The sequence below is a fragment of the Staurois parvus genome, unplaced genomic scaffold (genome assembly GCF_062004578.1).
Source record: "Staurois parvus isolate SC_StPar_1 unplaced genomic scaffold, SC_StPar_1.0 ptg000275l, whole genome shotgun sequence".
Taxonomy (NCBI): Eukaryota; Metazoa; Chordata; class Amphibia; order Anura; family Ranidae; genus Staurois; species Staurois parvus.
Window position 1 is genome coordinate 569,285 of NW_028318071.1, and position 14,865 is coordinate 584,149.

Genomic DNA, 14,865 nt, shown 5'->3' on the forward strand with positions numbered 1-14,865 from the left:
AGTTTCGTTGCCCAGTAGTCAAGGGGATTGTCTACCTCGGTTGGCAGGGTGCTGTCCAAGTAGGCCCGAGCCTGTTGTTTGAGGTCCTGCTCCAGGTCCACCTGATGCTGCTGCTGCTGCTGCGGCTGGTTAGTAGTTTCCTCACTGCGCTGGTGAAGAAAGCTACTCATCATCGACTGCAGACTGAGGCAGCCGCTGCTGGTGGAGCTGCCACTGCTCCTACCACCCCACCCCTCCCCTGCTGCCATGGCAGCGGAACGCGAGCGCACAGGGCCCACAGTGTCTGAGGATGGACGTTGGCGCAGAAAGGCAGAGACCAACTGACTACATAGGTGGTTTTTATAGTACTTTATTTTGGCCTCCCTCTCAGCAGGTGTGAAAAAGGCCACCATTTTTGAACGGTAACGAGGGTCCAACAAGGTGGACAGCCAAAAGTCATCCCTCTGTCTGATGGTTATTATTCGGCTGTCGCTACGCAAGCAACCGAGCATGCTATGGGCCATTTGTGCCAAGGAATGCGAGGGACTCCCTGCCTCCATCTCCACAGCATACTGCCACGGTGCGTCTGGGTCCTCTGTCTCCTCCTCCTCCTCCTCTACCAGATGCTCCTGCTCCTCCACTCCTGTCCGCTGAGTGGAAAAACCACCCATTTCACTCAATAATTCCTGAGCACCAATGTCCTCCTCTACCTCCTCCTCTTCTTCCTGTCCTGCCCCCACAGGGGTCATGTGGCGTTGAGATCTGTGCACCACGTCTACCGCACCCTGACCAGCCATTGTTAACAGCATTTGTTCAAGGACGTGCAACAGAGGAATGACGTCGTTCATCCCATAGTCCTGCCGACTCACGAATAGCGTGGCCTCCTCAAAGGGCCTGAGCAAGCGGCAGGTGTCACGCATGAGCTGCCAATGGCTGACATCTAAGTTACACAGGGGAGTACCTTTATCCGCTTGTAACATCAGGAAATCGGTGATGGCCTTTCGCTGTTCGTAAAGGCGGTCTAACATATGTAGGGTTGAATTCCACCTTGTTGCAACGTCGCAGATCAGGCGATGCTGTGGAATTCCGTTCTGCCGCTGCAGCTCAAGGAGGGTGTGCTTTGCGGTGTAGGAATGGCTGAAATGCATGCAAAGTTTACGTGACATTTTAAGGATGTCTTGCAGTAAGATGGTGGATTTTAGGAACCGCTTGACAACCAGATTGAACACGTGAGCCATGCATGGCGCATGGCACAACCTTCCTTGACGCAGAGCAGACACCATGTTCTTTCCGTTGTCGGTCAACATGGTTCCGATTTTCAGTTTGCGCGGAGACAGCCATCTGTCGATTTCTCTGTTCATTACACTCAGAAGTTCCTCCCCTGTGTGACTACGTTCGCCAAGGCATACCAGGTGCAGCACAGCGTGACACCGTTGCGCCCTGCACATGTGATATGCCGGTCGGGTAATGGGACTTGGCACGGGGGTGGCGGCTGAGGACATGGCGGAAGAAGAGGTGGTAGAGGCGGACATCTTTGCTGGACCAAGGACGTGCAAACGTGGAGGCAAAAGCGGCGTGACCTGTCCAAGTTGCTGGTGCGGCTGTGCCGGCACCACGTTCACCCAGTGGGCCGTAAATGACATGTACTGTCCCTGACCGTAGTTACAGCTCCACACGTCGGCGCTGCCGTGCACTTTGGCAGAGACCGACATGCTCAAAGACTGGCCCACCATCTCTTCTACATGTGAATGCAGGGCTGGCACTGCCTTTTTGGCGAAGAAATGCCGGCTTGACACTCTCCACCGCGGCTCGGCACAAGCCATAATTTCTCGGAAAGGTGCTGAGTCCACCACTTGGAAAGGGAGGGACTGCAGCACCAGCAACTTGGACAGGAGGATGTTCAGCTTCTGCACCGTCGGGTGCGTGCTCGCAAACTGTTGTCTCTTGGAAACGGATTCCAAGAAAGACTGCTGACGGAATCCGTGAAGAGGAGTAGCAGGAGAAGGAGCATCTGAACGAGCGGAAGATGCCAACGAGCGACAACTCCCCTCAGCAGAGGTGTTGGAGCCTTGACTGGCTGATAGAGGGCGATTGACGTCGGGTGACGGAGCAAGTAACGGAGCGGGTGATGGAGCGGGGGCTGGGGCAGGTAGAACCGCCGTATCTTTATCACGGTTTTCCCAGGCCACCGAATGGCGACGCTGCATATGCTGACGCAACGCTGTAGTCCCAACATGGGCCCCCTGGCCACGCTTGACTTTCTGGCCACATAGTCGACATACGGCTACGTTTACTTCCTCGGGCGGCTTGACGAAAAATTGCCACACCGCCGAGTAGGAAACTTTGCCCCCGCTACTCCTCACTGGCTGACTGCTACTTCCTCCGTGCACACCGGCACCACTACTGGCCGTGGTGGTAGGCTGCAGTGGAGCTGGTGCTCTACTCCGTGGCCGTTTGCCTCCACTGACACTGCTGCGACCCTGCTGCCTCCTGGGCAACCCACCGACTGTTTTGCTCGCTGGCAAGCTGGCACCCTCTTCTCCTGATGATGCGGAAGCAATAGCCTGATGACGACGAGGCTGCCAAGTGCGATCAGCCTTATCATCAATTAGGGTCTCCGCGTCACTACTAGCCCCCTCGGCTGCGTGTGGGTCAGGAGACAGACCTGTCTCTAGACCGGCTACCGAGCCACTCTCCTCGCCAGTACTTCTTCGCCTGGCTGCTGAAGAGGCGGATGTCTCCCCCCGTTCCTGACCGCCCTCTGTTAGCTCTTCCTCACTGTACAGTGGGGCTGAGCCCACAGCATGCGATACTTCGCTTGGTGAGGGAACACCAAAGGACAGGGGCAGGTCGAGGACACGTGATTTCAGTGGGCTTGCTCCCGGGCCATGCCAACTAACGGTTGTGTCTGACGTACCCACCGACCGTTGGCTGTAGGTGTCAGAGGTGACCTGGGAAGAGGAAGACGACCGAGTCAACCAATCGATGACGGCAGGGTTGTCGGTGGAGACACGACCGCTGGATGACACCGGGAGCACTGGCCTCTGGCTGCGACTAGTGCTGCCTCGACCCCTTCCTCTGCTGCCACGTCTGCTCGCTCCTGAAACTTTGCCTCCTCTGCCACTCCTCTGCGTGTTGTCTGACATACTCTTTAATTCAATAGTGGTTGTGAAGCAGAAAGTAACGATTCTGTGTCCCTGAGTAAATATTCTGTGTCCCCGAGTAACGATTCTGTGTCCCTGAGTAACGATTCTGTGTCCCTGAGTAACGATTCTGTGTCCCTCAGTAACGATTCTGTGTCCCTCAGTAACGATTCTGTGTCCCTGAGTAACGATTCTGTGTCCCTGAGTAACAATTCTGTGTCCCTCAGTAACGATTCTGTGTCCCTCAGTAACAATTCTGTGTCCCTGAGTAACAATTCTGTGTCCCTGAGTAACAATTCTGTGTCCCTGAGTAACGATTCTGTGTCCCTCAGTAACAATTCTGTGTCCCTGAGTAACAATTCTGTGTCCCTGAGTAACAGTTCTGTGTCCCTGAGTAACGATTCTGTGTCCCTGAGTAACGATTCTGTGTCCCTGAGTAACAATTCTGTGTCCCTGAGTAACAATTCTGTGTCTGTCCCTGAGTAACGATTCTGTGTCCCTGAGTAACAATTCTGTGTCCCTGAGTAACAATTCTGTGTCCCTGAGTAACGATTCTGTGGCCCTGAGTAACGATTCTGTGGCCCTAAAGTCTCTGTGGCCCTAACTCTGTCCCTAATACAGACAGGTCTGTCTCTCTTGAATGACCGGAGGCTAATGGAGAATTCTAAGATGGCCGCAATTTATAGCTCCACCATTACACAGTGCTGGCTGCTGATTGGCTAATGCGATCACATGTCATGAATGAATGCATTATGGGTCAGCGCGCCTTGTCTGCGCGCCTTCCCAGAGATCCCCGCTCCGTCGCCACACATGTCGCTGCCATTTTTGGGAAAATTCGATTCGTGCATCCGAAGTTTGCTAATTTTCGGATTCGGCGCAAATCGAATATTTCCTGATCTTCGAAACGAATTCCACTTCGCCATGTTCGATTCGCTCATCTCTAATCCCTACCCTACATACTAGAGGTAGACGCATCGGAAGTGGCTGTAGGGGCAGTATTGTCAGAGAGGGTGGGGGCCGAGGAGCTAATACGTCCAGTGGCTTTTTTCTCCAGGAAGCTATCCCCGTCTGAAAGGAACTACGATATTGGGGATAGGGAGTTACTGGCCATTAAGACAGCTCTGGAGGAATGGCAATATCTGCTAGAGGGGGCCCTACACCCCATTCTGGTCTATACTGACCACAAAAACCTGAAGTATTTAAAAACAGCCAAACGCCTCCGTCCACGCCAGGCCAGATGGGCACTGTTTTTTGCAAGATTTAGTCTTCACATATTATAAAAAGTGAATACTTGTGAGCTATTATGAATGAGGTATTCAGTAAGCTATTAGTAATTATCTACTTGTATGGTGTGCTAGGTTCGCTGGCACTTACACAAACCCACTTAATTGTGTTCCTATTGTTCAATTGTATAAATTAATTTATAGTGCCGCGCTCTTATTTTATTTCTAATTTATTTTGAATTTATTTACAAGTCACAGTAATTCATTTGATATAATATTATTTATGTATCAACTTAAGCACCTTTTAGTGTATTTATAAGTGTGAGATCATTTATAACTAAGGATTTTGCAAATAGGAGCGCGGCACTATAAATTAATTTAGTCTTCACATAACGTATTGTCCTGGGTCAAAGAACACTAAGCCTGATGCCCTTTCTCGGATGTTTGAGGATCCTAGGGAAACGCCCCAGCCAGACACCATCATGCCGGCAGGTAGCTTTCTATTGCTACAGTCAGAACTACTGTCTAAATTGCAGGCTGCCTCCAACCGGGTTCCTGACCTGCCTGGGGTCTCCCTGCTGAACAAGGAGGGTCTTTTTTGGAGGGGGGAACAGGTCGTGGTACCCAAGGAGGTCCAATCCCTGGTGTTGGGGTTTTGTCATGACCATCCCCTAGCAGAACGCTTTGGGATACATAAGACATTAGATCTGACACGACGTACATTTTGGTGGCCAAACATGGCCAAGGACTGTGAAACGTATGTGAAATCTTGCCCCGTCTGTAACCGAAACAAACCCACCAGAGACAAGGCCTGGGGCTTATTGAAACCTTTGCCAATACCTAACCGACCCTGGAGTATGATCTCGTTAGACTTTATTGTTGAATTGCCACCCTAACAAGACCACACCGTGATCTTTGTGGTGGTGGACCGCCTGTCTAAAATGGCCCATTTTCTTCCACTAGGCAAGACCTGGTTCCTGAGAACTCAGTCCCAGCGGCTCAGGACACCTTAGAATTCTTCACTACCAATAACAAGCTACTACAAGAGACAATGGCTAAGGCCCAAAAGGACAGTAAAAGGTTCTGTGACAGTGTGACAGGAGGAGAAAGGGAGAATTGGCTATACATCCTGGGGATCGGGTTTGGTTATCAACGGTCAACCTAAAACTGACTTGCCCATCCAAAAAATTGGCACCCAAGTTTGTGGGGCCCTTCCAGGTAGAACGTAAGTTTAACGAAGTAGCTTTTAAGTTGGCTCTCCCTGAATCCCTCAAGATACACCCAGTCTTCCATGTATTGTTGTTGAAGCCTGTGGTTCCAGAACCCTTTTTAGACCGCAGGTCTAGACCTCCAGATGCCATAGACATCAATGGGGAGGAAGAATTTGAGGTGGAAGCAATTTTGGATTGTAGGAGGAGGGGTGGTCAGGTACAGTATTTAATCAAGTGAAAAGGCTATGGGCCGGAGGAAAATTTGTGGGAACCTGCCCAGAACGTCCATGTCTCCAGATTAATGCGGGAATTCCTTCACAACCAGCCTCAAAGGAGAAACCGGTTGGGCATCCGGAGGCTGCCTGTAAGGGGGGGGGCAATGTCAGGGAATGAGAAGATCGCTGCAGTGATCGAATCTGAACATGCGTAGAATCCTGACAAAACATACAGGCAGTCGGGCACTAGGACCCAGGCGCGCCTGTCACCAATGACGGCGCCGGGCAAGCACTAGGACCCAGGAGCGCCTGTCAGGAGTCGGGCGGGCTATTTAAACCCGGCTCTTGCAATGCTCAATTGCCGTATGGTCTTATCTTTGTCCTGAGTGTAGATTGTTTGTTGCCGACCCTGCCTGACCCTGATTTGCTGTCCGTCTCCTGTTCTGATCCCTGGCTTTGTCTGACCATTCTCCTGCTTAACCCCGCACGTTCTGACCTCCTGTTGACGAACCCGGCTTGTGACCTGTTTATCCCTCTGCCTGCTGATTCTGTACTACACCGCCACCACTGTTACCGACCCGGCCTGCCCGACGCTGCTCTAGTTACCTCCTCACATCAGACTCTTACCCGCTATACACCTTCTACGGTGCCTCTACCACAGCTGGGTGAACCCAGGGGCCGCGACCTGGTCTCGGCCTGCTCCAAGTCCATCCCCACCATCAGGGGCCCTGGTGAACAAGCAGGTCTGAGCTTAGATTCCACGCCTTGGGGGATTCCAGTCTGTGGAGTGCTAGAGGCTACCGCGGTTGGATTCCTGACACTGCCCCTGCACTGCTCCCGTCCAGCCGTTTATATACATGGGCCGGACGAGAAGTGGTTAATCACTTGGCAACCACGCTATAGCCGAATGACGGCTACAGCGCGGTTTTCCAGTCCTGGGAGGGTGTCATATGACGTCAAAGAAGTGGTCAGACTTCATGGGGTGCCTAGCAGGGCCACTTCAGATCGAGGAGTACAATTTACATCTAGGTTTTGGAGGGATCTTTGCAGAACACTGAAGATTGAAACTTGTTTTTCTTCAGCCTACCATCCACAAACAAATGGCCAGACTGAAATACAAATCAAACTTTGGAGCAGTACCTTTGGTTCTTTTTGTATTTTGCGGAAGATGATTGGGCATCACTCCTTCCCCTGACAGAATTCCCTTACAATTATGCAGTTCAGTCAGCCACAGGACAGGCCTGTCAACTGCTAATCTAAAACTCATGTCCATCCAAGAAGTCAGGACCTAGATATATTGATCCATTTGCTGTCAAGAGACAAATTGATCCAGCAGTTTATTAACTTTTACTGCCAGAAACATACAAAATTCATCCAGTCTTTCATGTATCCTTGTTAAAACCCGCAAGACTAGATCCATTCTCTGGATATGAGTCAGGTCCACCAGCAACTACAGTAGTATATGACAATGAGGAATATGAAGTTGAAAGAATTTTGGACTGCAGGAAAAGAAGGCGAGCTATTCAGTGTTTTCTTAAATGGAAGGGCTATGGTCCAGAACAGGGGCGGACTCACAACTCATGGGGCCCCCGGGCAATAGGGGATCATTGGGCCCCTGTGTCCTTGCCCAAACTCAAAAAAACCTATGAAAAAGGTACCAGGGGCATCTCATGGGGCCCTCTACTAACCCCGGGCCCTCGGGAAGTGCCCGAGTTTCCAAATGATCAGTCCGCCCCTGGTCCAGAAGAAAACTCATGGGAGCCAGAAGCAAATGTTCCCGCCAAAAGACTGATAAAGGCATTTTTTTCAGGCCCATTCTGAAAAGATGTTGCAGATGGGCATCCGGAGGTTGCCCATTGGGAGGGAGCAATGTAAGAGAACCTCAGTACATGTTGGAAGAAGGCTGGCACATGCTCATACTTATGTGCATGCTCATAATTCTGAGCAAAAGCTCAATACAAAACAGGCAGTCACATTTGTGCAAACGTCCTTGGATTTCTGCCTTCCTACAGTGACCTTGGCTTGCATTCTAACTCTGCCCCTGTCTTGCGTTCCTTTACCTCTCTACCTGGCTACTCCGTCTCTGCCTAATGTTCATGTACCTTGCTACCCGGCTCATGATGATCTTTTGGGTTGTGTCCTGGCTACACTCCTGTTCCAGTTCCTGGTTCCTGCCTGGTGATCTACGATCACCTGCTTCCTGCAAATCCCAGCTGGCGCTACCTGTTGTACTGGCCCTCGTGCCACTCTGTGTCCCCACACTCCCTCTCGTCACTACCAAAGGCACTGGACTAGAGGTGCAAGAGAAGCCCCCTCTCCAGTTTGATCTCCACCAGGTATGTGACACACTAACGGATACACTTATGGATGCGCTGACAGGTACACTAATGACTGCTGTAACAGGTACACTGATGGCTGCTGTGACAGGTACACTGATGAGCTGCGGTTACAAGTAAACTGATGGGCTACGCTAACAGGTACACTGACGGGCTGCACGACAGGTACACTGATGGGCTGCTGTGATACTTGCACTGATGGGCTGCTGTGACAGGTACATTGATGGGATGCTGTGAGAGGTACACTGATGAATGCGCTGACAGGTAAACTGATGGATGTGCTGACAGGTACACTGATGGATGTGTGACAGGTATATTGATGTATATATAAAGAAAATGCAGCGCTGTGTGATGTTACTATATTGCGGGCAAATATAAATTTTATATTTGCCCACAATATAGTAACATCACACAGCACTGCATTTTCTTTATATATATATTTTTGGGACTTTTATGTTTTCCTTGAATGTTCAGCTGCTGACCATTGGAGCGCTCACTGTATTTTTTATACTCTCAGATATATTGATGGGTTGCGCTGACAGGTACACTGATGGGCTGCACTGACAGGTACACTGGGCTGCTGTGACAGATACACTGGGCTGCTGTGACAATCAGGGCAGTGTGGTGCACAGTACTGAAGGAGTTAAGTGGTAACTCTTTCCAGGTTCTCTTCCCCACACAGAATCTGTGTGTGAGGAGGAGAATCCAGTCACAGCAAGAAACCACTGTTTGTTCACATTTGTGATTGGTTGTGATTGGACACAGCTAATCACATGGTAAAGAGTCAGTTTAATTGGTTCTTTACCTTGATCGGTGATGCACTTTGTCCAGGGGATACAGCTTACCACGTCCCCAGGGGTGCGCACAAGGGGGGTGACCAGGAGGATGTCATATGACGTTCACCTGGAGGGATGAAAGGCCCGCCAAGCCCTCAATCTGCCATTGGCCAGGCGGGAACCAGTTAAAAAGATAAAACATAGGGAAACATAAATGTATTGCAGAGATGTGCAAATGTTTTTAAAATTTTGCCTTTACATATGCTTTAAAATACAGTGCAATAACGTAACATTTTAAAAACTGCATAAAGGATATAGAGTAAAGAGTTTCTTAGCTAGGTCTCCAGATGAAATGTACCAGGGATGCATCATAAGAAACATTTGAACCAATTCACGATTCTTAGGACTTCCATTTGAATCTAGACAAGGCAAAGAGAAAACACCATTATGACCAAGGAAGATTTAACATGCAGTTTCTATTGTCTTTCTTTTTATTAAATACCAAAAGCAGCAGTGATGAGTTCAAAAGATATTTTCAAAATATAACTGACAGAAAATCAAATGTCATCCAGGTTCAAAAGTTTTGCTCAACAGATCTTTTTTCAATAGTGTACAGAGTTGCCCAATCACACTACTGAGAGTATGAACGCTGATATTGTTCTGCCCTAAGAGCATACTCTGTGAAAAATGTCAATAATTTTTAAAATATGTAAATTCGTGCATTGTTTCTGTTATTAATGGGTCAGCACCATCTAGTGACCAAATGCCACTAACCACTTGCCGACCACCAACAGTACTTTTACTGCTGGCGGGCAACTCCCTTAGGCACCACTTTGTACCCATACATTGCGGTGCTCATTAACACTCCACAGTGGTACACTCTGCAACAGCTGTGGTCACTGGACACAGCGGATTGTGGTGCTCAGTATCAGGCCACTGTGAGTGGCCCAGATACCACGTGATCGCTGTGCAATCACATGTCATATAGTAAACAATAGTCATGAATGTAATCCATTCATGATATAATTGTTTAATACTGTGTGTGATCTGTGATTGGTCACCTGTGATCACATGGTACCTGGGCCAATCACATCACCCTGTACCATGTGATAGCTGTGGGCCATTCACAGCATCACGATAGTAAACAATGAGCCATGAATGAAAACTATTCTTGACAGTTCAAATGAATGCTGTTGCTGAACTATGCTGATGACAGTGTGTAAAAAATTTAAAAATAAAAATACAATAACTAAAAAATGTACATTTATTTTTACATACTGTCACCAAGCAGTATCCCTGATCACACAGTCATATGATGAATGACGCTGTGTTGCACTGCTGACATTATGTACAAAACAAATTTAATTTATTCATATTCCAAAAAATTGTGACAAAAAATTACAACTTCAGTAAACTCGCCATGCTTCTTACAAAATACCTTAGACTGTCTACTTTCCACAAAGGAGTTATTTGGGAGGTATTTGTACTGTCCTGGCATAGTGCCTTAAGAAATGAGGCAGTCAGTACATCCATTTTCAAATATATGCTGCATATGCCACAGTTTGCAGACTCTAAAACTTTTAAACAGATTAAATAATATACACTGATATGGATTATTTTTACCAAAGAAATGTTGCAGACTTCATTTTGGCCTAAAGTTATGAAGAAAAATGATTTCTTTGTGAAATTTTATAACAGAAACAAATAAAAATGTGTTTTTTTTTAATTTTCAGTTTTTTTGTTTATATAGAAATTTTTTTTTTAAATCCCAGTGGTGATTAAATACCACTAAAAGAAAGCTCTAAAAAATCATAAAATTTCATTTGGGTACAGTGTTGCATGACTGACCAATTGCCAGTTAAAGTAGCACAGTGCTGACTAGCAAAAAATGGTCTGGTCATGAAGGGGGTAAAACCATACGAAGGTCAAGTGGTTGATACCCTTTCTTTAATTATTCTGTGAGGGTCAAGAAACCAGAGATTTCTGGGAAAGATCATTCAAGTTTTTCTTCAGCCTCCTACACATGTTCTGTACCTCTCCCTCTTGTGGAACAATATCAGGTTGAAACTTTACTAATTTCCATGTTTTTCACTGCTATCATATTTAGGGACTGTCCTATACTCTCCAGTGGAATTTCTGTTATGCTAGTACTGTACTGTTCATTTTATGTTTGTGACTATACATACTTATTGTATATGCATTTCTTCATCACAGTCTTGGTTATGGACTGTAGGGGAGGTGTTTACGCTGTCCAAGAGGCTGTTTGATCTGGGAGACAGTAGGCAGTAATGCAACAGATATGTATTAAGAGAAAAAAATATCTAGGCAATGTGGGTTCCTTGATCACCAGTCTTTAGAACTGAACTGATAAAATGTGATATCTGGGGAAAAATCTTACTGTTCCACTTCTCATACAGGCCCTCTACATAGGTAACTACAAACCATACACAGAACTCACAAACACAAAAAAGCTTAACAGATACTGATACATCTATTTGCATTAAATTGATGTCTTTCACCAAAAATATTAGCATACTATAGTTTTTCTTTAATACCAGTAACAGTTTAGTTTAAAAATGTATTGGTAACATGAGAGAATCAGTAACCAGTGACTTTCCATTGCCTTCTCTTCTTAGCGTATAATGGAAATACTGTGCTGTTCTCAATGTGCAGAGCATTTTTGTATAAGTCTAGACATACATATCATTGGACAGAACAAGATAAATCACTTGATTCCCAAATCCACATTAAACAACATGAATGGGAGGAAACATCTCTTCCAGCTGTGGTATTCAGACAGTCACACACACATGGATGTCTGAATACCCAAACAGTGACTGCTTTTAACTGGATGCAGGCACTGTGGGGGTTAAAACCTGGTACAACTATGTATAGAAACCAATCAGCTTCCAGGCTTTATTGGCAAAGCTTAAATGAACAAGCTGAAATTAGAAGCGGATTGGCTAATAGGCACAGCTTCACCAGATTCTGAGTGCGCCAGTTTTAGTAAATCTCCTGTCTGACTTCTCCAGCATCTTTGATTTTCTAGCATTTTCAATCTTTAACTTGACATTTTCAAGCGAAGTGATGCTAACAGTGTTTGGCCAGCTTAAAAGGTTAAATTCACCTTTCAAAAAAATTATAAATGTGCATCTTTTTGCAGGACAAAAAGTGCATTTATGATTATAATTACTATTCAGGAAGTTAAAAAGTACCATTTTTGTGTTTGCTATGACACAAAACTGTTGTATGTAGTAAAAGAAAGTCCACACAAACACAACAAAAGTTTCAAAACTCCTACTAAATCTAAAAGATAAAATTGTATTGAGTTAATAAATAACAAATATTACCAAATTTTAAATGGTGCCTTTTTGTGAAACAGTGAAAATCAAAAGGTACATCTGGAGGTTATCTTTTTTACCTACAGCTTTCAAAGTTTGTAAAAGACCCCCAAACCATACATTTTCTGAACACAAAGGACCAGTAGAAAAAAAAGGTGCTACTGACTTTTAAGGGCCTGCGATATTTGCTCAAATGTTTAACAAAACAATATTTTTGCAAAAAATACATTAAAATCATTATTAGTGGACACAAACACAGCACAATCTACACAATTCCTACTAAATTCCCACTAAATCTAAAAGGATAAAACTGTATCACTGTTAATATATAACAAATTTTAGTAAAGTTTAAGTTAAGTCTTTGGTGAAAATCGAAGGTACGCAAAACTGTAAATAAGCAAATAAGTTTTTTCACTTACAGCTTTTAGAACTTGTAAGAGACCCAACTCCCAGACTGGTAGCATAACGACCTCATGCATACAAGGCCTAAAACTGCTACTTTTACGACTTTTGTTTCAGCCTCTAAACTCACCCCCATGCACACGTAGACATTTATAAAGAAAAAAAAAAACATCTCTTGTGTATTCAGGAGAGGAGCTTTTGGGCAGAAAAAATGCTGAATGTACCTAATCATGTCTAAACATGTCTTGACTCACCTAAACACTAGGTGCAGTTGAATTTGAGCTTGCATTTCAGTGGCAAGAATAAATTAATATAGTCAATGGAATTAATGAATGCCCAAATGTTTGACGCGTTTCAGTGCACATAAACATGTGTTTGCAAAACACAGCTTTACACCCTGGTCACATCAAGCCTGACTTTGAAATCATGCGACTTACAGTGAAATTCCACTATTTCAAAGTTGGGGGACATGCCGATTTCAGGTGCGATGTCTATGCAAATCGCACCAAAAGTAGTACATGTACTACTTTAGAAATTGGCGCAGCTCCGACCAAGTCAGAATCGCACCAATATGACAGCTGTAATTGTGGACAGTAGGGTACGACTTGGCATGCGATTTGTAAGTCCCTGATTGCCAAGAACACGCTCACATACACAATAAACCTCCATTGCTAGTATAGTGTCTGATCGGATCAATATCTTTGATCAGATCTGCACTATAACAGCGTTCACAATAGTATAGTGTCCCCAAAAATGCCGCATTAGCAGGATCATCCCTGGCACCTGCCAGCACCTGCATTTAACCCCTATGCTTACCCCCCCCCTTCTCCCCCAGCAAGTGCAGTGTCAGTAGGTTACTGCCACTTGATACATTGCACACAAAACCGCAGTGTTCGCAGAATCAGGCCTGATTTCTGTTAGCACTTGCTGGTAGATTTTTTTTCTAGTGGTTCAAGCAGTCCCTGACAGCCAGGTGATCTTTTTCCTGTGATTTGCACTAGGTACCTATAAATTTAGTGGCCAAAATGTCAATGGAAAGGTGCTCTAGTGAAGAGGCCTACAGGATTATAAGCATGTCAGATGAGAGCGAAGGGGAAGACTCACTGACACAATCAGCCTCAGAATACGAACCTGTAGACAGCAGGGGCACCCTGGCAGATAGCACAGACAATGGAGAAGAGGTCCCTGCTAATATCAGGTGTACCTGACCCCATTCCCAGGTTGCTGGGGTGGTACAAGTGCATGATGACTCTCATGCAGCAGAGTGCCAGTACTAGTGCTGCTCTACCTTTTGGTGAATTGGTGAGCACTAGCAGCCTATTACATCCTGGTCTTTCACATACCAGCACTGCAGTAGCACTTGGTGACGTGGTGAGTCCCATAAGTGCAGTACAAGCTGGTCCAGTGGCGAGCACAAGTAGTGCCCCGCAGCCACCAAGAATTCGCACACAGTCCCATTAAGCCCCTAGTATCCTCTCGGATGTGCTTGCAAATCCCGATTGGCAACCCACAAATTCTGCAGCACCCGTACGTCCCCCATTCAATGCCCAACCAGAAATTCAGATGGAAACAGCTAATTTAACTACTCCCCTTGATTTTTTGGAGCTGTTTTTCACAGAAGATCTGTATGCATTGATTGTGGATCAAAGCAATTTATATGCACAACAATTTATCGCCACCAACCCAGATTCCAACCTTGCCAGACCATTCGCATGGAAACCCATTACGGTTTCCGAATTTAAAGTTTTTTTGGGCCTAACCCTCAACATGGGCGATACTAAATAAATTAATTGCGGTTGTATTGGTCCATAGACCCAATTCATCATATGCCCTTGTTCTCTGCTGCCATGGCCAGGCATAGATATGAAAGTATAATGCGTTTTATGCATTTCAACAACACACTGTTGTCCTCGGGGTGACCCTGAATTTGACCGGCTCCACAAAATTCAACCTCTCATAAATCACCTTAACCAAAAATTTGCAATTGTCTATATTCCCCAGCAAAACATCTGCATTGATGATTCCCTCATTAATTAATTTTTCTGGCCGCATTGCATTCAAACAATTTCTCCCCAGCAAGTGTGCCAGATATGGGGTCAAGATGTATAAGACCTTTGAGACATATAAGTTTTGGATTTATGAGGGAAAAGATAGTCACGTGGAGCCCCCTGGATGCCCAGACTACATGCGGATTAGTGGCAAGATCTTGGAATTGGCGCATGTGGCACTGTGCCACCTA

The 14,865-nt window shown here is 46.0% G+C and overlaps 1 protein-coding gene across 2 annotated transcripts in view; it reads right to left on the reverse strand.

Moving 5' to 3' along the window:
- The window catches only part of RASGRP2 (RAS guanyl releasing protein 2), an 890,649-nt gene that overhangs the window by 544,548 nt on the left and 331,236 nt on the right, over positions 1 to 14,865 (reverse strand). For both annotated transcript variants that reach the window (XM_089681654.1, XM_089681653.1), the window contains exon 3: positions 9,200 to 9,302. In XM_089681654.1, coding sequence (XP_089537780.1) covers positions 9,200 to 9,302 — 103 coding nt within the window. The remainder of the gene's footprint in view (positions 1 to 9,199; positions 9,303 to 14,865) is intronic.